Source organism: Anabrus simplex, chromosome 1 (genome assembly GCF_040414725.1).
Source record: "Anabrus simplex isolate iqAnaSimp1 chromosome 1, ASM4041472v1, whole genome shotgun sequence".
Classification (NCBI taxonomy): Eukaryota; Metazoa; Arthropoda; class Insecta; order Orthoptera; family Tettigoniidae; genus Anabrus; species Anabrus simplex.
This window is the reverse complement of record NC_090265.1, coordinates 1,420,330,777-1,420,352,561: the sequence shown is the minus strand read 5'-3', so window position 1 is coordinate 1,420,352,561 and position 21,785 is coordinate 1,420,330,777. Positions and strand designations below refer to the sequence as shown.

The 21,785-nt window shown below is 39.6% G+C and overlaps 1 protein-coding gene across 1 annotated transcript in view; it reads right to left on the bottom strand.

The window, feature by feature from the left end:
• Naa80 (N-alpha-acetyltransferase 80) overlaps positions 1–21,785 on the bottom strand; it is a 155,869-nt gene that overhangs the window by 123,961 nt on the left and 10,123 nt on the right. The window contains exon 2 of the mRNA XM_067137880.2: positions 2,803–2,918. Coding sequence (XP_066993981.2) covers positions 2,803–2,894 — 92 coding nt within the window. The 5' untranslated portion in view covers positions 2,895–2,918. The remainder of the gene's footprint in view (positions 1–2,802; positions 2,919–21,785) is intronic.

Genomic DNA, 21,785 nt, shown 5'->3' with positions numbered 1-21,785 from the left:
ACATTTCAATTATATATGGTCTAGCTAAATAAAATCTACCAAATGAAATGTTTAAATATTGAATCTTGTCTCTTTCTCCGTAGCTTTGGGATGGTTCATGCTTTCTTCATTCTGCTCTACCGGGGAGGTCTCTGTAAAGCGATGTGGGCTCGGCAGTCATTATCTGCAGTGTTACTCGTCCCTCATTCAGCTCAAGTTATCCCAAGCAGTCCGTCTTCCATCTTCCTAAAGACACGTCATTTCTCCTTGCTCAATCATAGGAATATAAAAGATAAATACAATCAGTTGAGACATATTTGTTTATTCAAAGCCTTCTAATATAATAGCTATTGGTCTCTGTTAAATTTCTTTGGTTGCTCTCTATTTTATATATCAGATCTCCAATATGTTTGCGGTATTATTAAATCTATGACTGGTAAACATTCACTTTATAGTTTTCTGCTATTGATGATGTTGCATTTTCCTAGTTCCTCGATTTCTTAGTAGAATCTATGCTCTTGGCATCTCTAGTCAGCTGAGTTCCAATTCTTGATAGCTATTCTCATTGAAACCAATGTGTTTCGCGATTTATTTTCTTGTTTCAATTTGGAACGACTTATAATTATATCTGGTAATCTTTTTATGTTCAATTTTCTTCTTTCTTGATTACTTTTACTTTACTTGATTCAATTTGCTCTTTTCAATTTGCAATAGGCCTACATTTTCTCGTTGCAACAGAGTAACTATTTGTGAATAACATTAATAAATAATAAAATATCATAAATAAAAATATATGAAAAAATACTCATAAATAAAATAAAATACTTGAAATAAATTAAATTAATAAAAATCCTTAATCGTAATTAAATAGGTAGGAACTGCACCTAGGTTCATCAATAACTCCACTGATTCTAAAATATCTCACCATATTCTTAATAAAATCCATGCATGAGCATCTCATCAACACACCAAAATACACTTACAATACACAAACAAAATATTGCTGGAAGACTCCTTATTTACAACAACAATGAAAACAGTGGGAAAATGAAAGCGAGAACTAAGCCACCATTTGCAGTTAGTTCGTTGAACAATGTACATATATGTAGATAAATACCCTTCACTGTCTCTGTATCAACACAACTTGCAGATTCTCATAATCGGCACTTATAATATCACACAGATACTGTACCTCAGAATACTGTGTTCACTGATTTTAACACTTGTTGTAAAGATATATACATTTGAGCAACACACGCTTGTCAATCCTGAACATAAATTATGGAAAGTCTGAGATAGCTTTCATCAAACATATAATACCAGGCCGCCACAAGTGCTCAGTACTTAATGCGTAAGCACTCCACAATTTGTCGATCAGCCACTTTCCGCAAACATAACAAGACTACGATCCACGAATGTTTGAAGTCCAGTCCAGTATAGTGCAGCAGTCTCACTCCAGTACCATGTATCAGCACTACTTAATTCCCGTACTGTGTGTGGTCTCCTTCCTTCTCGTACAGTCTCTCTGGTTGTAGTCTTCTTCCGCTGTGATGTCGAAGTATATAAAGACCTCATCTCTCACACGATTCACGAGATTGATCCTTGACAGCCAATCATGAGTGATCCTCTTGTCAAGACCATCCCCTGAACTTCTTCTTGCTCCCAAGACATAAACAAACTTTTGGGTGTTTCACATGAGTCATAGAACTTTCCTAGTACAACAACAAGCTCATCTCATCAGACTGGGATATATACATGACTCATAGAACTTCCCGACGACAACAAGCACATCTCATAAGACACTGGGATGCCCGCATGAGTCATACAAATTACCAGAGTCCAATATAGCAATGTTTTCCCAGCTGTAAAACAAATTACTCATACCTACATATGTGGAGACCTCCCAGCTTACAAATATTAATGACAAAATATACAAATGAAATACTGACGGTAATAATAATAATAATAATAATAATAATAATAATAATAATAATAATAATAATAATAATAATAATCGAATACTGACATTAACATCTCTCACTTCTACATATAGTGCGAGGGTATGATATATGTACTATCACAACAATTATCCATTTTGATATGCTCTACAGTGTTGGGTCCTTTATTTTAAAAAATCCAACTCCCATGTCTTTGTCTTTTACACTGCCATTATGATGATACATATTTCACCATTTGTGTCAATCTGGGCTTCTGTGACAGGTATACATGAAAAGTTAAAATGTTTTGACATGCTAGTGTGAAATAAATAAATAAATAAATAAATAAATAAATAAATAAATAAATAAATAAATAAATAAATAAATAAATAAGTAAAAAAATAAATAAATAAATAAATAAATAAATAAATAAATAAATAAATAAATAAATAAATAAATAAATAAATAAATAAATAAATAATAAATAAATAAATAAATAAATAAATAAATAAATAAATAAATAAAACACAAACTCAATCTACAAAGAATTAAATAAAAATAAAATGTCTTGGTGCAACAGCCCCAAAGGGCAATGGCGTACCAAGTGAGCGCTGCTCAGTCTGAAGGCCTACAGATTACCAGGTATCATGTGATCAGCAGGACGACCCCTCTTGGCCATTATTCTTGGCTTTCTAGACTGGGGCGACTACCTCACTGACAGATAGCTTCTCAATTATAATCACATAGCCCTTAGATCCTGGTAAAAATCCCTAACGTGGACGGAAATCGAACCCAGGGCCTCCGGGTAAGACTAAAACATGTTACCCTTACAACACAGGGCTAGCAAAGGGAGTCATACAGATTCTACAAGAAACTTCCAACTTACCTGGCAGTTTTGCTTCTTGGCCACTCACTGTTAATGAGAGTACAGCATTCCTCCAGGAGGTGAGGATATTGATGAATCATTAATACCGACATAATGACCAGTTATCCTCAATGATACTGAAAATTTAAAAAAACAAATACAGGTACTGAATTAACTCTTATTTCATAATTAAATTTCATCATCTTTTTTTTAATATCACACCATAAATACAAGAATATTTGAAAATACGTAAGCTTAGATACTAACATTATGTTTTTTTAAAAAGAAAAGAAAAATAATATTCTGTATTGTGTGTGGCAATTTAATTCAACACCATTTAGGCTGCCCAGATGTCAGTCCTAATGTTCATCATCAATTCATTATAATTGTTGTTTTTAGGGAATTAACATCAGGGGCATTAGTCCTAATGGAGTGAGATGTAGTTATGGCTTAAAATTTCTCCACTGGCTGAGATGAGTATGGATGAAAGTATTAAAATAGTCACTGAATTTAAAATCTATGCCTCATTATTCTAAAACAAAAAACAAAAAATGGAGGTTAAAATGTAAACAAAATCAATTAAGCATTCTTTAGTCTTAAAACATCCTTAACCAAGTTAAAACACTAACTTAAAGAATACCCAATATTTAAAAAATGCATAAAATAAAACTAAACAGTTACTTAAATTTAGAATTTGGCAAAGACATCCCAGTTGCATTTACAGATATACAACAGACTTATAACATGGTTAGAGGAGAAGAGATATGGCCAGGTCTGTATAGAATAGAATAGTCACGGGAAAGGCAATTCAGAATTAGAAACATGTATGACAAATGTATGAACTATGTTATAATAGAAGGCAAAAAATCAGAATGGTTTAGAATAGACAAAGGAGTTTGACAAGGAAGTGTACCTTCACCAGTGTTTTTTAATACAGTGATGGACAACATTATGAGAAAAGTTCACCAAAGGTCAACAGCAAATGATATAAAAGTCATAACATATGCAGATGATGTGATGATATGGGAAGAAAATGAACAAAAATTGGAAGAACAACTAAATACCAATACCTGGCAGAAGGCATTGATGAAGCAGGCATAGAAATAAGTTTAGCGAAAAATGAAGTAATGAAAATCAGTAGCAAAAACAGAAAAATGAAAGATGTTAGATGTAATGGAAAAATTCTTAACGAAGTAGGCCTAGATGCTTTAAAATACAGTACTTAGGAAATAAGCTAACTGGGAAAGGGAACATCAAAGAAGACATTTCGGAGAGGATAGGAAATTGCTCTAAATGTTATTACTGTGTATCAGACATAATTAGAAATTGGAAATTACCTACCAAAGCAAAAATCATGATATCTATATTTAAATCATATTATTTACCATCAGAATCAGAATGTTGGACTTTGACAAAAAAATTCTGAATACATTAAAAGCGACAGAGGTCCACTTTTTGCAAGGGATCTTGGGTAAAACGAGGAGGGACAAGATAAGAAACAAAACAATATGAAAAACAGTACAGACCTACCCCCTAAAAGAAACTGTGGAGAGAAATGGATTGAAATGGTTTGGCTATGTCAAAAGAATGGGACAAGAAAGATTACCAAGAAGAGCTCTGAAATGGACAGAATCTGGAAATAGACCAATTGGAATACCACGAACAAGACGAAGGAATCAGGTGGAGGATGACATAAATCAGAAAGGACTACAATGGGAGACAGTGATGAACGATAGACTGGGAAAGAGGAGATTGGAAGAGGCTCTGTGAATGACCTGCATAAGCAGAAACGTGTCAGGAAGAAGGAGAAGAAGAAGTTACTTAAAAGAATACGGTAAAATTGTTAAGATGACGTTAAATGACTAAATTAAAATCAATAAAATTGACTCTCACTAACAACAACTCAAAAGTGAAGTTTGGGGGTGAAATATCAGAGTCATTTGAAATTAAAACTGGACTACGGACGGGAGATGGGCTCTCACCACTATTATTTAATTGTGCTCTAGAAATGGTAATGAGGGAATGGTTTAGGAAATGTCCTCCAAAAATAAAGATTGGCCAAAAAATCAAAACAGATTGCCTGGGTTTTGCCGACGATTTAGCATTACTAGTAGTTGACATAGAAAAGCAAAAACCCAGATATCAGAACTTCAAAACATTGCAAATAAAATTGTCCTCAAAATATCAATAATAATTATTAATTTAATGTTGTACGGTCCACCTTTTTCAATACTATATTATGCAATATTATTGAATTACATTACTAAACTAGGGACTAGTTTCGGCCTTGGCTGGACATCTTCAGCCTTAATGTAATACATCTAATAACAAAACAAATGTAAAAAAATGCACAATTGACATGAAAACTAATGTACAAACACACAATTAACATTAAAACCTGGGATGAACTAAGTGCAAAATCTGAAAAATCAATTAGGCTGTAAATAGCATCTGGAGTATGCTCATCATCCAGACTCTTTCTTGTACTGATATTCATAGAATTGTTAGTTCCATCACTGCTAATCATTACAATTTCAATTGCAAAACAGGGACTGGTAAATGTCGATTCATCAATCACCAAATCTACTTGAGTGGTGTTAGCAGTATGCGAGCCACTGGATGCCACTGTAAATAACCACTAGCTGACGCAGAACTTCTAGATGGTGTTTCCACAACGACCAACGTAAATAACATGAAATGTTCCCATAGTGCTTGTTAAAATCGTGCTGAAATGCTGTTGGACTTTGTCAGTACGGCACATGAAGATATGGTTAAACCTGACACATTCTTAATTTGTGGCTGGTATAAATTCACAATTCACTGCGGTGTCCATGAAGTTAACCTGAATAAATGATAGATAAAATTAGATAAAATTAATGAATAGAAGGACAGAGAGAGCATCTTAGTCAAATGGCATAGGTTATATGAGACTTACCTCTTGTTGCGGCATGTGGTGCATGGTGTATTGTTGTGTGCCTCATACTAACGGTTATGAGATTCAAAGGAAAAGGAAGGGGTCGGGCAAGGAGCGAGGGGGTGGGGCAAGGGGAGAGGAGAGGGGGTTGAGGGGAAGGAGGGGAAATTAAGGCGAGGCTGAAGAATGTGGGAAAAGAGATGGCTGCCGAGGAAAGGTGCTGTGAATGTTATGAAAAACTGAATTATGACTTGTTGGTTTAACGTTTCTAAAAATGGGAATTAGAAGGTCAAATAAGATATTTAGCTTTTCTGAAATGTCATTAAGATTATAATTTGGGTTAAAATATTGATCCATATGTATGAAACAGCTTTCAGTAATGTTAAGGAAGGGGTCCTTTGTTGATGATTTTGAGAATTTCCATATCTTGTTTTATGTCTGTGAATTTGTGATTATAGTCATGCATATGCTGTCCTACAGCCAAAAATTTATTGTACTTCAGAGCAATGACATGTTCCGAGTACCTTATATTAAAATTCCTCCCAGTCTGTCCGGCGTAAGAAGAATTACAACTGTTGCAAATAATCCTGTACACTCCTGATTTTGAAAAACTATTGAACTTGTTTATGGATGTGGCATTATGTAAGACTTGTGCATTCCTACTGTTGGTTCTGAAAACTACTTTTACATTGTGCTTTTTAAGATGTTGGCAACATTGCGAATTTGTTCGTTGAATGTAAAGATAGAAAAGGAGAAGTTGTTTTGTTTATCTTTTCTCAAAGTGGTAGAGGAGCGATATTTATTGATTATGTTTTCAATAAAGAAATTGTTGTATCCATTAGATTTAGCTGTACTACGAATGGTGTTCAACTCATTTTTGAGGTCTCTTTTAGATTGGAACACTGAAGGCTCGGTACACCATGCTGTTGTACGTTGCTCGTTTGTAAATTTGGGGGTATGAAGAATCTTGATGGATTGTAGTAACTGTTTGGGTGGGTTTTCTGAAAATCTTATAACTTAAGTAGCTTGGGTGCCTGATAATAGTTAAGTCTAAAAAATTAATTTTCCATTCAATTTCGGATTCAAGTGAGAATTTTATATGTGGGTCAATGTTATTTATATTAATGAGGATGGTAGCAGCATCTGTGATGCTTTCTCCATAATTGCTATGGTGTCATCTATATACACTGACTGACAGAGCAAATGCAACACCAAGAAGGAGTGGTTCGAAAGGGATGAAAGTTGGGGAAAAAACAGAGACGGCACGGACGAATAATTGATGTTTATTTCAAACCGATATGCAGGTTACACAATGCGCACAGCATCGACTCAGTAGGATGTAGGACCACCGCTAGCGGCGATGCACGCAGAAACACGTCGAACTACAGAGTCAATAAGAGTGCGGATGGTGTCCTGAGGGATGGTTCTCCATTCTCTGTCAACCATTTGCCACAGTTGGTCGTCCGTACGAGGCTGGGGCAGAGTTTGCAAACGGCGTCCAATGAGATGCCACACGTGTTCGACTGGTGAGAGATCCGGAGAGTACGCTGGCCACGGAAGAATCTGTACACCTCGTAGAGCCTGTTGGGAGATGCGAGCAGTGTGTGGGCGGACATTATCCTGCTGAAACAGAGCATTGGGCAGCCCCTGAAGGTACGGGAGTGCCACCGGCCGCAGCACATGCTGAACGTAGTGGTGGGCATTTAACGTGCCTTGAATACGCACTAGAGGTGACGTGGAATCATACGCAATAGCGCCCCAAACCATGATGCCGCGTTGTCTAGCGGTAGGGCGCTCCACAGTTACTGCCGGATTTGACCTTTCTCCACGCCGACGCCACACTCGTCTGCGGTGACTATCACTGACAGAACAGAAGCGTGACTCATCGGAGAACACGACGTTCCACCATTCCCTCATCCAAGTCGCTCTAGCCCGGCACCATGCCAGGCGTGCACGTCTATGCTGTGGAGTCAATGGTAGTCTTCTGAGCGGACGCCGGGAGTGCAGGCCTCCTTCAACCAATCGACGGGAAATTGTTCTGGTCGATATTGGAACAGCCAGGGTGTCTTGACGTGGTGTGCGGGGCTGCCACCGCTTGGCGGCGGATGCGCCGATCCTCGCGTGCTGACGTCACTCGGGCTGCGCCTGGACCCCTCGAACGTGCCACATGTCCCTGCGCCAACCATCTTCGCCACAGGCGCTGCACCGTGGACACATCCCTATGGGTATCGGCTTCGATTTGACGAAGCGACCAACCTGCCCTTCTCAGCCCGATCACCATACCCCTGGTAAAGTCGTCTGTCTGCTGGAAATGCCTCCGTTGATGGTGGCCTGGCATTCTTAGCTATACACGTGTCCTGTGGCACACGACAACACGTTCTACAATGACTGTCGGCTGAGAAATCACGGTACGAAGTGCGCCATTCGCCAACGGCGTGTCCCATTTATCGTTCGCTACGTGCGCAGCACAGCGGCGCATTTCACATCATGAGCATACCTCAGTGACGTCAGTCTACCCTGCAATTGGCATAAAGTTCTGACCACTCCTTCTTGGTGTTGCATTTGCTCTGTCAGTCAGTGTATCTTGCCCAGAAAAGGATGCTGTCAAAGTTATTATTATCAATTTCGGTGTGTTCTTTAAAAACCAAGTAAATCTCGGCTAAGATACCCGAGGCCTAAAGGACCTGGATATAGTTAAAGAATTTGTATACTTGGGGTCTATCATCAATGACATGGGAAGCTGTGATAAAGAGGTAAAAAGACGTATTTTCTTAGGTCGTGCTGCAATGGTTAAACTTACCAAGATCTGGCAGAACCTGGCAATATCAAAAGCCACGAAGATGCGCTTGGTACAATCACTAGTGTTCTCCATCTTTTTTTATGGCTGTGAGACCTGGACCGTGAATGCTAAAGACAAAAAACGCATTGATACCTTTGAGGTGTGGTGTTGGTGGAGAATGTTACGTGTACCCTGGACAGAAAAGAACTATTGTTTCCATTCTGGACGAACTCTGCATCAAGAAACGCCTATCTTCCCGTGTGAGTGAGCGTTACCTCCAGTTCCTTGGCCACATTCTAAGACGAGACGGAGAGAACTTGGAAAAGGTAATTTTACAGGGCAAAATTGAAGGCAGTAGACCACGAGGAAGAACAGCAAGCAGATGGATAGATCCGGCAAAGAAGATCACTGGGCTACCACTTCAGATCATACTAACGAAATGTGAAAACCGCTCGGGATGGAGACATCTTGTCAAGGTTGCAACACGGAAATGATGGAGTTATGAGGTCACGACGCTCAGTAATGAGCACAACGACTAATGATGATGATACAACAGCAACACGACTATAACGACATACACTGTAACGTCACTTTTCCGCATAGTTTTCAAGAGACTCCAAACATCTCTGCGAACGCACAACCAACTTGTCGATGCCGGATGCATATAAATTTCCTAAAGCGTTCTGCAACCACTCTGAGACAGCGGCCTTCACCTCCTCATCAGTCTGTAAACGTCGACCACCGAGCTCCGTTTTGAGCTTACCGAACAGATGAAAGTCACATGACGCTAGGTCGGGACTGAAGGGTGGATGTTGCCAGACCTCCCACTTGAAACGCTGCAGCAGTTCTCTTGTTTGGTGGGCCTTGTGAGGTGTTGCATTAGCGTTCAACAAAATCACACCGGCACTCAATTTCCCCCGGCGCTTCTCTTTAATTGCTTTACGCAACCGGTGCAATGTTTGACAATACGACGCCGCATTGATCGTCGTTCCTTTTGGCATGAATTCCACGTGCAGCAAACCCTCCATGTCAAAGAACACTGTCGCCATAACCTTACCGGCTGAAGATTGAACCTTGGCCTTCTTTCGTTGTGGTGATGAGGGGTGCACCCATTCCATTGATGTTCGCTTCGTTTTGGGGGTGAAGTGGTGGACCCACATTTCGTCGCCTGTGACGATTCGCCGCATAAACCTGTTGCCGTCTGCGGCATAGCGTTGCAAAAAAGCCAGGGAGGATTGGAAATGTTGTCCCTTGTGCTCATCGATGAGAAGACGTGGGACCCATCTTTGACACAGCTTACGATATCCAAGGTCCTCGTGAACAATGGCGAACACACTGCCATATGACATGTTCAGCTGCATCGCAATTTCTCTCAGTTTAATGCGCCGGTTCTGTCTAATGATCGCATTCACACTGTTGACCTTTGCACGGGTCTTGGACGTTGCGGGCCTGCCTTCGCGATGGTTGTCCGTGATATCCGTGCGTCCGGCTTCGAATTACTGACACCACTTTACAATACCTTGCCGGGAAATGGCTCGCTCCCCATACACTACACTAATTTCATGATGAATGTCCGTGCAATTCTTCCTCTTGGCCCATAGGAATCGGATTGTCGCACGCACCTCATATTTGGAGTGAACGTCCAGTTGACGCGCCACTGCATTTGGCCGCTATTCACACAATACTAGACGAGACACCACAGTGACCTGCCTAACAGATGTGTGGGCTGAGTCTGTCCCTTTCTCCGCTGCGCCCACGTTTGCGACACACCGCGCGCTGCTGCGGCGCGTTAGTACATCTAACCTTTCGATCCACCTACGTATTTAGGCTGCTGTATTTGCTTAAATTGTTTTGAATGATGGGCTATACCTTGGAGATTTGTATGCTAGGAAACATGTGTACAATATCGAATGAGTGCAGAGAATGATTGGATTGAATGTTAAACTTTTTTAATTTATTGATCAATTCTTTAGTGTTTTAGACAGATTTGTTTGACAAAAAATGATAGTTCCTTCTTAAAAAATCTTTGAATGTTAGTTTTTAGATGTATTACATTAAGGCTGAGGATGGCCAACCAAGCCCGAAACTAGTCCCTAGTTTAGTAATGTAATTCAATAATATTGCATAATATAGTATTGAAAAAGGTGGACCATACAACATTAATTTATTATTATTGTGATGACAATCCAATACAGACCAAAACCATGAAGTTTATATCCTATGACTCAAAATATCATTTGAAAGAACAGAAATTATGCCCCAAAAAACAATACAACTAAAATAAGTTACCATAAATGGTAATAAAATCAAAATAGTAACTCAATTTAAATATGTTGGAGAAGTAATAACACATAACCTAAATGAAAAATCTCAATCCAAACAAGAACAAATAGATTAGCTAAAGCATAAGAATTAACATGGGACATTTAAAAAAAGAAATGTCTATCAATAAATGCAAAAATAAAACACTACAACACAGTTATAAAACCGGAAGCTACATATGCAGCATTTCACCTGAATAAACAATCAAATTACAAGATATTAGAATAATTCCATATTGACAGTGTAAACAATCAAAGACTTAAGAAAATTGAAAGGAGGATTGGAAGAACCTGCATCAACAAACAATACCAAAAGATGGACAGTGGCGGATAATACCTAACAAAGTCGTGTACATAGAGCCAGAACCCATTACAGATACTATGCATAAGAGAAGACTGGGATTCTTTGGACATAGCATGAGGATCCAGGTTTCGAGACTTCTGAAACAACTAGTACCGAGACAACACAATTTGTTTCAAAAAATACCACAACAGGATGTAAATGGATCAGAGAAGTAAGAGAGGATCTCAAGGAAATAGGCCTTACAACAAAAGACACAACAAATAAAATAAAATTGAATACAAAACTCAAGAATACAAACTTCCGCTTTACCCCGACGCAAAACAATAACATGCACATTAACAACCAAGGAAAGGACATGAAGATCAGAGTGTCTAAAGCAGTATTGGAAGGACCGCAAGCCCAAACAATCTCTTCAAAGAGACCTGAAAGATGGACTAACTAAAGTAATCCTATGTGGTCATAATAGTAGAAGAAGAAGAAGAAGAAGAAGAAGAAGAAGAAGAAGAAGAAGAAGAAGAAGAAGAAGAAGAAGAAGAAGAAGATCCACTATCACTCATAACCTCCTCTGCGAACAATGTGACCTTGCCGCAGTGGGGAGGCTTGCACATCTCAATGAAGCAGACAGCTGAGCTGCAGGTGCAACCATATCGGATGGGTATCTGTAGAGAGACCAGACTAACAAATGGTTCATCGAAAGGGGGGTAGCAGCCTTTCCGAAGTTACAAGGGCAGTAGTCTAGATGATTGACTGATATGGCCCAGTAATAATACTCAACACAGATTAGCTGTGTTGATACTGCTGCCCAGCTGAAAGCAACAAGAAACTACAGCCGTAACTAACTCCCGAGGACATGCAGCTCTCTCTGTATGAATGATGTACTGATGATGGCTTCCTCCCGGGCAAAATATTCTAGAGGTAAAATAGTCCCCCATTGGGATCTCCAGGTGAGGACTACACGAAAGGCGGCGATCATCAGGAAGATGGATACTAACATTTTGCGAGTCGGAGAGTGGAATGTCAGAAGTTTGAATCGTTGTAGTAAGTTAGAGAACCTGAAAAGGGAGATGGATAAACCAAAGTTAGATGTAGTTGGTATAAGTGAAGTACATTGGCAGCAAGAGCAGGATTTTTGGTCAGGCGACTACAGAATTATCAACAGGAATATCAAACAGGGGAAATGCAGGTGTTGCCTTAATAATGAGTAAGAAAATAGGCCAGCAGGTAAGCTACTGCGACCAGCATAGTGAAATGATTATTATTGTCAAGATAGACACCAAACAAAAGCCCACTATAATACTGCAGGTCTATATGCCTACTAGTTCAGTGGATGATGAGGAAATCAAAAGAATATATGAAGAGACAGAAGATTTAATACAATATGTAAAAGGTGATGAGAATCTAATTGTGATGGGAGACTGGAATGCAGTGGTAGGCCGAGGAAGAGAAGGAAATGCAATAACAGAATTTGGATTGGGACAAAGGAAAAAAAGAGTAAGTTGACCGGTTGAATCCTGCACCAATCATAATTAAGTCCTTGCTAATACTTGGTTCAAACACCGCAAACGACGGCTGTACACATGGATGAGACCTGGAGACACTGGAAGGTATCAAATAGATTTCATTATGATTAGACAGAGATTCAGAAACCAGGTGCTGGATTGCAAAATTTTCCCAGGAGCAGACTTGGAGTCCGATCACAACTTGTTGGTCATGAAATGCCGTCTGAAGTTGAAGAAATTGAAGAAGGGAAGGAATCCAGTGAGATGGGATCTAGACAAGTTAAAAGAAAAGAGGATGAAAGATTGTTTCAAGGAACATGTTACACAAGGACTAAATGGAAAGGCAGAAGGAAACACAGTAGAAGATGAACGGACAGTCATGAAGAATGAGGTCAGTAAGGCTGCTGAAGAGATGTTAGGAAGAAAGGAAAGATCAACTAAGAATCAATGGTTAACTCAAGAGATACTAGACCTGATCGATGAACGAAAAAAATACAAGAATGCAAAAAATGAAGAGGGCAGAAAAGGATACAGGCGATCAAAGAATGAAGTCAATAGGAAGTGCAGGGCAGCTGCAGGTCAGCTGAGGAAGAATGGCTGAAAGAGAAGTGCAAGGATCTTGAAAGTATTATGGTCCTAGGAAAAGTAGATGCTGCATACAGGAAAATCAAAGAATCTCTTTGAGAAAAGAAAACTAGGTGTATGAATATTAAGAGCTCAGATGGAAAACCACTTCTAGGGAAAGAAGACAAGGCAGAAAGATTGCAAGAACATATCCAACAATTGTATCAAGGTACGGATGTAGATGATATGGTTCTGGAACAAGAAGAGGCTGTTGATGCTGATGAAATGGGTGAGCCAATTTTGAGGTCAGAATTCGACAGATCTTTGAGAGACCTAAATAGGATCAAAGCACCTGGAATTGATGACATTCCCTCTGAATTACTGACTGCTATAGGAGAAACCAGCATGGCGAGGTTATTCCATTTAGTGTGCAAGATGTATGAGACAAGAGAAGTGCTATCCGATTTTTGGCTGAATGTTGTTATACCTATTCCCAAGAAAGCTGGTGCTGACAAGTGTGAAAACTACCCCACCATAAGTTTAGTATCTCACATCTGCAAAATCTAACACATATTATTTACAGAAGAATGGAAAGACAAGTTGAAACTGAGTCGGGAGAAGATCAATCTGGCTTCAGAACAAAGGTAGGAGGAACACATGAAGCAAATCCTGACTTTACGTCTGATCTTAGAGGATCGAATTAAGAAGGACAAGCCTACGTACATGGCGTTCGTAGATCTAGAAAAGGCATTTGATAATGCTGATTGGACGAAGCTATTTGAGATTCTGAAGGTGATCGGGATCAGGTACCGAGAAAGAAGAATTATCTACAATCTATATAAAAATCAGTCTGCAGTGATAAGAATCGAGGGCTATGAAAAAGAAGCAGCAATCCAGAAAGGGGTGAGGCAAGGCTGCAGTTCGTCCCCTCTCCTTTTCAGTGTTTATATAGAACAGGCAGTAAAGGAAATCAAAGAAGAATATGGAAAAGGAATCACAATCCAAGGAGAGGAAATCAAAACCCTGAGATTGGCCGATGATATTGTTATTTTAATGGTTCATGTTTGTGGGTAACTGTAGTCACGTCCTAGTTCGTGAACCACGGGCAACGGCTGAGTGGCCTAGTAAGTGGTCCTGAGAGTCGGGATACCAGTTGCTATGGAATGGGAGTGGTCATCTCAGACATATTCTGAGTCGTGGCCCTCCTTGTGCTCAGGCGGCTAGGACTATACAATTCACCAGTGGTCCATAACCCGTTAGAGGAGAGATCCTCACTTGGACTATGTGCAAATAGGGTAGCATCCTGCTTCATGAATTTACCGAGCTCAGAACACTTTAAGCAAGCCTCGAACCTATGGGAGTAATGGAGTCCCACTCCCATTTGACAGGCGAGGGACTCCTTGGAAACAACATGGCGAACGAAATGGAATTCGATGGGGAGCTATCAATATTAATGGGGCTTATGGAAGAAAGAAGGTAGAACTGGCTGAGTCAGCAAAGAGGATGCATCTGGATGTGCTAGGAGTAAGTGATATTCGGGTAAGGGGGGATAATGAGGAAGAGCTAGGAGATTATAAAGTGTACTTGACGGGTGTTAGAAAGGGAAGGGCAGAGTCTGGGGTAGGGCTCTTTATCAGGAATACCATTGCTCGCAATATAGTTTCTGTTAGGCACGTAAATGAGCGCATGATGTGGGTAGATTTGTCAGTGGGAGGAATTAGGACAAGAATTGTGTCCGTGTATTCACCATGTGAGGGTGCAGATGAGGCTGAAGTTGACAAGTTTTATGAAGCATTGAGTGACATCGTGGTCAGGGTCAACAGCAAGGATAGAATAGTGCTAATGGGCAATTTCAATGCGAGAGTTGGGAATAGAACTGAAGGATACGAAAGGGTGATTGGTAAATGTGGGGAAGATATGGAAGCTAATGGGAATGGGAAGCGTTTGCTGGACTTCTGTGCTAGTATGGGTTTAGCAGTTACGAATACATTCTTCAAGCATAAGGCTATTCACCGCTACACATGGGAGGCTAGGGGTACCAGATCCATAATAGACTATATCTTAACAGACTTTGAATTCAGGAAATCTGTTAGGAATGTAAGAGTTTTTCGTGGATTTTTCGACGATACAGACCACTATCTGATCTGTAGTGAACTAAGTATCTCTAGGCCTAGGGTAGAGAAAGTGAAATCTGTCTGCAAACGAATAAGGGTAGAAAATCTCCAGGATGAGGAAATTAGAAGTACATGGATATGATTAGTGAGAAGTTTTGAACAGTAGACAGTAAGCAGGTTCAGGATATAGAAAGTGAATGGGTGGCATACAGGGATGCTGTAGTAGAAACAGCAAGGGAATGCCTAGGAACAACTGTGTGTAAAGATGGGAGATGGCGAACATCTTAGTGGAATGATGAAGTGAGAGCAGCCTGTAAACGTAAAAAGAAGGCTTATCAGGAATGGCTCCAAACAAGGGCCGAGGCAGACAGGGATTTGTACGTAGATGAAAGAAACAGAGCGAAACAAATAGTTGTTGAATCCAAAAAGAAGTAATGGGAAGATTTTGGTAATAACCTGGAAAGGCTAGGTCAAGCAGCAGGGAAACCTTTCTGGACAGTAATAAAGCATCTTAGGAAGGGAGGAAAAAAGTAAATGAACAGTGTTTTGAGTAATTCAGGTGAACTCATAATAGATCCCAGGGAATCACTGGAGAGGTGGAGGGAATATTTTGAAAATCTTCTCAATGTAAAAGAAAATCATGGTGGTGTTGCAAACAGCCAAGCTCATGGGGAGGAGGAAAATGATGTTGATGAAATTATGCTTGAGGAAGTGGAAAGGATAGTAAATAAACTCCATTGTCATAAGGCAGCAGGAATAGATGAAATTAGACCTGAAATGGTGAAGTACAGTGGGAAGGCAGGGATGAAATGGCTTCATAGAGTAGTAAAATTAGCGTGGAGTGTTGGTAAGGTACCTTCAGATTGGACAAAAGCAGTAATTGCACCTATCTATAAGCAAGGGAACAGGAAGGATTGCAACAACTATCGAGGTATCTCATTGATTAGTATACCAGGCAAAGTATTCACTGGCATCTTGGAAGGGAGGGTGCGATCAGTCGTTGAGAGGAAGTTGGATGAAAACCAGTGTGGTTTCAGACCACAGAGAGGCTGTCAGGATCAGGTTTTCAGTATGCCCCAGGTAATTGAAAAATGCTACGAGAGAAATAGGCAGTTGTGTTTATGTTTCGTAGATCTAGAGAAAGCATATGAGAGGGTACCGAGGGAAAAGATGTTCACTATACTGGGGGACTATGGAATTAAAGGTAGATTACTAAAATCAATCAAAGGCATTTATGTTGACAATTGGGCTTCAGTGAGAATTGATGGTAGAATGAGTTCTTGGTTCAGGGTACTTACAGGAGTTAGACAAGGCTGTAATCTTTCACCTTTGCTGTTTGTAGTTTACATGGATCATCTGCTGAAAGGTATAAAATGGCAGGGAGGGATTCAGTTAGGTGGAACTGTAGTAAGCAGTTTGGCCTATGCTGGCGACTTGGTCTTAATGGCAGACTGTGCCGAAAGCCTGCAGTCTAACATCTTGGAACTTGAAAATAAGTGCAATGAGTATGGTATGAAAATTAGCCTCTCGAAGACTAAATTGATGTCAGTAGGTAAGAAATTCAACAGAATTGAATGTCAGATTGGTGACACAAAGCTAGAACAGGTTGACAATTTCAAGTATTTAGGTTGTGTGTTCTCCCAGGATGGTAATATAGTAAGTGAGATTGAATCAAGGTGTAGTAAAGCTAATGCAGTGTGCTCGCAGTTGCGATCAGCAGTATTCTGTAAGAAGGAAGTCAGCTCCCAGACAAAACTATCTTTACATCGGTCTGTTTTCAGACCAACTTTGCTTTATGGGAGTGAACGCTGGGTGGACTCAGGATATCTTATTCATAAGTTAGAAGTATTCTGTATTATTTACAGAAGAACGGAAAAACAAGTAGAAGCTGAGTTGGGAGAAGATCAATTTGGCTTCAGAAGAAATGTAGGCACACGTGAAGCAATACTGACTTTACGTCTGATCTTAGAGGATCGAAACAAGAAGGACAAGCCCACGTACATGGCATTCGTAGATCTAGAAAAGGCATTCGATAATGTTGATTGGACCAAGCTATTTATAATTCTGAAGATGATAGGGATCAGATACCGAGAACGAAGAATTATCTACAATCTGTATAAAAATCGGTCTGCAGTGATAAGAATCGAGGGCTTTGAAAAAGAAGCAGCAATCCAGAAAGGAGTGAGGCAAGGCTGCAGTTTGTCCCCTCTCCTTTTAAATGTTTACATAGAACAGGCAGTAAAGGAAATCAAAGAGAAATTTGGAAATGGAATCACAGTCCAAGGAGAGGAAATCAAAACCTTGAGATTTGCCGATGATATTGTTATTTTATCTGAGACTGCAGAAGATCTCGAGAAGTTGCTGAATGGTATGGATGAAGTCTTGGGTAAGGAGTACAAGATGAAAATAAATAAGTCCAAAACAAAAGTAATGGAGTGCAGTCGAACGAAGGCAGGTGATGTAGGAAATATTAGATTAGGAAACGAAGCCTTAAAGGAAGTAGATGAATATTGTTACTTGGGTAGTAAAATAACTAACTATGGCAGAAGTAAGGAGGACATAAAATGCAGACTAGCACAAGCAAGGAAGAGCTTTCTTAAGAAAAGAAATTTGCTCACTTCAAACATTGATATCGGAATTAGAAAGATGTTTTTGAAGACTTTCGTGTGGAGTGTGGCATTGTATGGAAGTGAAACATGGACGATATCTAGCTCAGAAAGAAAGAGAATAGAAGCTTTTGAAATGTGGTGTTACAGAAGAATGCTGAAGGTGAGATGGATAGATCGAATCACGAATGAAGAGATACTGAATCGAATTGGTGAGAGGAGATCGATTTGGCTAAATTTGACGAAAAGAAGAGATAGAATGATAGGACACATCTTAAGACACCCAGGACTTGTTCAGTTGGTTTTTGAAGGAAGTGTAGGTGGTAAGAACGGTAGGGGTAGACCAAGGTATGAATATGACAAGCAGATTAGAGCAGATGTAGAATGTAATAGTTACGTAGAAATGAAAATGTTAGCGCATGATAGAGTGGCATGGAGAGCTGCATCAAACCAGTCTATGGACTGATGACTCAAACAACAAGTTAGAAGTAACAGACATGAAAGTAGCAAGAATGATTGCTGGTACAAACAGTTGGGAACAATGACAGGAGGGTACTCGGAATGAGGAGATAAAGGCTAATTTAGGAATGAACTCAATGGATGAAGCTGTACTTATAAACCGGCTTCGGTGGTGGGGTCATGTGAGGCGAATGGACGAGGATAGGTTACCTAGGAGAATAATGGACTCTGCTATGGTGGTAAGAGAAGTAGAGGGAGACCAAGACGACGATGGTTAGACTCAGTTTCTAACGATTTAAAGATAAGAGGTATAGAACTAAATGAGGCCACAACACTAGTTGCAAATCGAGGATTGTGGCGACGTGTAGTCAATTCTCAGAGGCTTGCAGACTGAACGCTGAAAGGCATAACAGTCTATAATGATAATGTATGTATGTATGTATGTATGTATGTATGTATGTATGTATGTATGTATGTATGTATTGTTATTTTATCTGAGACTGCAGAAAATCTAGAGAAGTTGCTGAATGGAATGGACGGAGTCTTGTGTGAGGAGTACAAGATTAAATAAGTCCAAAACAAAAGTAATGGGGTGCAGTCATACAAAGTCAAGTGATGCAGGAAATATTAGATTAGGAAATGAAGTCTTAAAGGAAGTGGATGAATACTGTTACTTGAGTAATAAAATAACTAACGATGGCAGAAGTAAGGAGGACATAAAATGCAGGCTAGCACAAGCAAGGAAGGCCTCTCTTACGAAAAGAAATTTGCTCACTTCGAACATTGATATAGGAATCAGAAAAATGTTTTTGAAGACTTTCGTTTGAAGCGTGGCATGGTATGGAAGTGAAATATGGACAAAAACTTACTCAGAAGGAAAGAGAATAGAAGCTTTTGAAATGTGGTGTTACAGAAGAATGCTGAAGGTGAGATGGATAAATCGAATCATGAATGAAGAGATACTGAATTGAATTGGCGAGAGGAGATCGTTGTGGCTAAATTTGATGAGAAGAAAAGATAGAATGATAGGACACACCTTAACACACCCAGGACTTGTGCAGTTGGTTTTTGAGGGAAGTGTAGGGGGTAAGAACAGTAGGAGTAAACCAAGGTATGAATATGACAAGCAGATTACAGCAGATGTACAATGCAGCAGTTATGTAGAAATGAAAACGTTAACACAGGATAGGGTGGCATGGAAAGCTGTATCAAACCAGTCTATGGACTGATGACACAAACAACAACATCACTCATAAACCTCGGCCTTATGCTCTACCACAGGAATTCATGGAAATAAGTCAAGTCCTCATAAAACAGATAACGAGTTAGGTAACAGTTCATCATCTTGGAGTATGAGTGACAAAGTGTCAGGGAATTTAAGGTTATGGTGCAGATCGTCCATGCACTCTGCATGATCTGTTCATTATCAGTACTCAGTCCTACAGGACTGAATAACAATGAAAATCCACAGCCTGTTTCCAGTCATTCGACCGGGTCATGAATGGAGGAAGGAATTGTGCCAGTTGCCAAAGCCTGTCGCACTCCTCTGGGGATGATTAATGAATGACAAATGAAATGAAATGATATTGGAGTGTGTTGCTAGAATGAAATATGACAGGGAAAACCGGATTACCTGGAGAAAAACCTGTCCTGCCTCCGCTTTGTCCAACACAAATCTCACATGGAGTGACCGGGATTTGAACCACGGAACCCAGCGGTGAGAGGCCAGCGCGCTGCTACATGAGCCATGAAGGCTACTGAATAACAATGAGGAACTTTTTGTTTTTAATCTTTAAATCACTATTGACTTGCATTCAGGCCCATATCCAGGTGGCAGATTCCCTATAACTTCTTTTATTATATGCTTCAAAGAAGTTGGAAATCTACCCAACATCTCCCTTGTTAAATTATTTCAATTTCTAGTTCTCTTTCCTATAAATGAATGAGGTAAAATGTAAAAAATAATCTCTGAAATTGTGAAGATGATGCTTAATGTCTCATCTAAATTAAAATCAATAAAATCAACCACTGTCACTCAAATCTTGGCCCTATGCTCCTCCCAAGGAATTTAAGTAAATAAATCAATTCCTCATAAAACAGATAATGTAGTCATGTAACAAAAAAAAAAAAAAAAAACAAGCCATGGATGACAGAAGAAATTCTGAAGCTGATGGACCAAAGAAGGTCTTTTAAGAACAAAGATCCTGTAAAGTACAAAAGTTTGCAGAATTTAATACGACAAAAAATAAGGAATACAAAAACATGATTTTTTTCAACATGTACAAGAAAGTGAAACAAGCAACCGGTGCATATAACAAGAAGGGGAGTGGAGTCCTCCTTAATAAGAATGATGACATTTTAGCGAGCACAGAAGAGAAACTGAAGGAATGGATGGAATATGTACAAAATCTCCTCTTGGATCGCAGAAATGTGGATCATGGTGTGGATATCACATGTGCAGAAGTAGAATATGCCATAAGAACAGCGAAGAATGGGAAGGCTCCAGGCCCTGATGAGATGTGTGCTGAGATACTGAAACTGCTTGAAAAAGAACAATCCCTTTCATTATTAGTTGACCTATTCAACAGTATTCACTGCAGTGGAACAATTACTCGAGACTGGCTCAAATTGACTTTCGTAATATTGTCTAAGAAAGCAATACAAAATTCTGCAATGAATATAGTACTATTAGTTTGATGAGTAATGTTCTGAAAGTATTCCTAAAGGTCTTGCATGCAAGAATTTATTATAAATGTGAGGAGAATATCGGAACCTCACAGTTTGGCTTCAGACATGGTTTTGGTACTAGAGAGGCATTATTCAGTTTGCAGGTATTAGTCCAACGGTACCGAGATGTCAATGTTGATGTTTTTGCTTGTTTCATTGATTACGGAAAGGCCTTCGTACAGTCCGCCATGATGAACTTATGAACATTCTTCGAGAATTAGGACTGTATTATTGTATTATTCTGTGTTATTGATAATCTCTACTGGAACCAGAGTACAGGCGTAATAGTTGATGGTCGTGTCTCAGAAGAAGTCTTAATTATGAAACGAGTTCTCCAAGGCTGTATTATTTCCCCCATGCTTTTCAACATATATTCAGAAAAGATTTTTCGAGATGCTCTTTACGGAAAGACTCAAGGAGTTGTGGTTAACGGTTTCATCATAAATAACATCAGGTACACTGATGACACTGTGCTACTTGCAACTAATCTCCAGGATCTACAGGAACTATTTAATGCGGTCACTGAAGCCAGCAGCGCAATGGGTTTAAGGCTTAATGTAAAGAAGACCAAGTGGATGGTTATAAGTAGGAATTCAAGGTAATCTCACAGCAGCAAAGGAACAGATTGCGAGAGTGGCAACATTTAAATACCTGGGATGTCACATCTATAATTAATGGGACCTTACTCACGAGATCTGATGCAGAATTGAGCAGGCC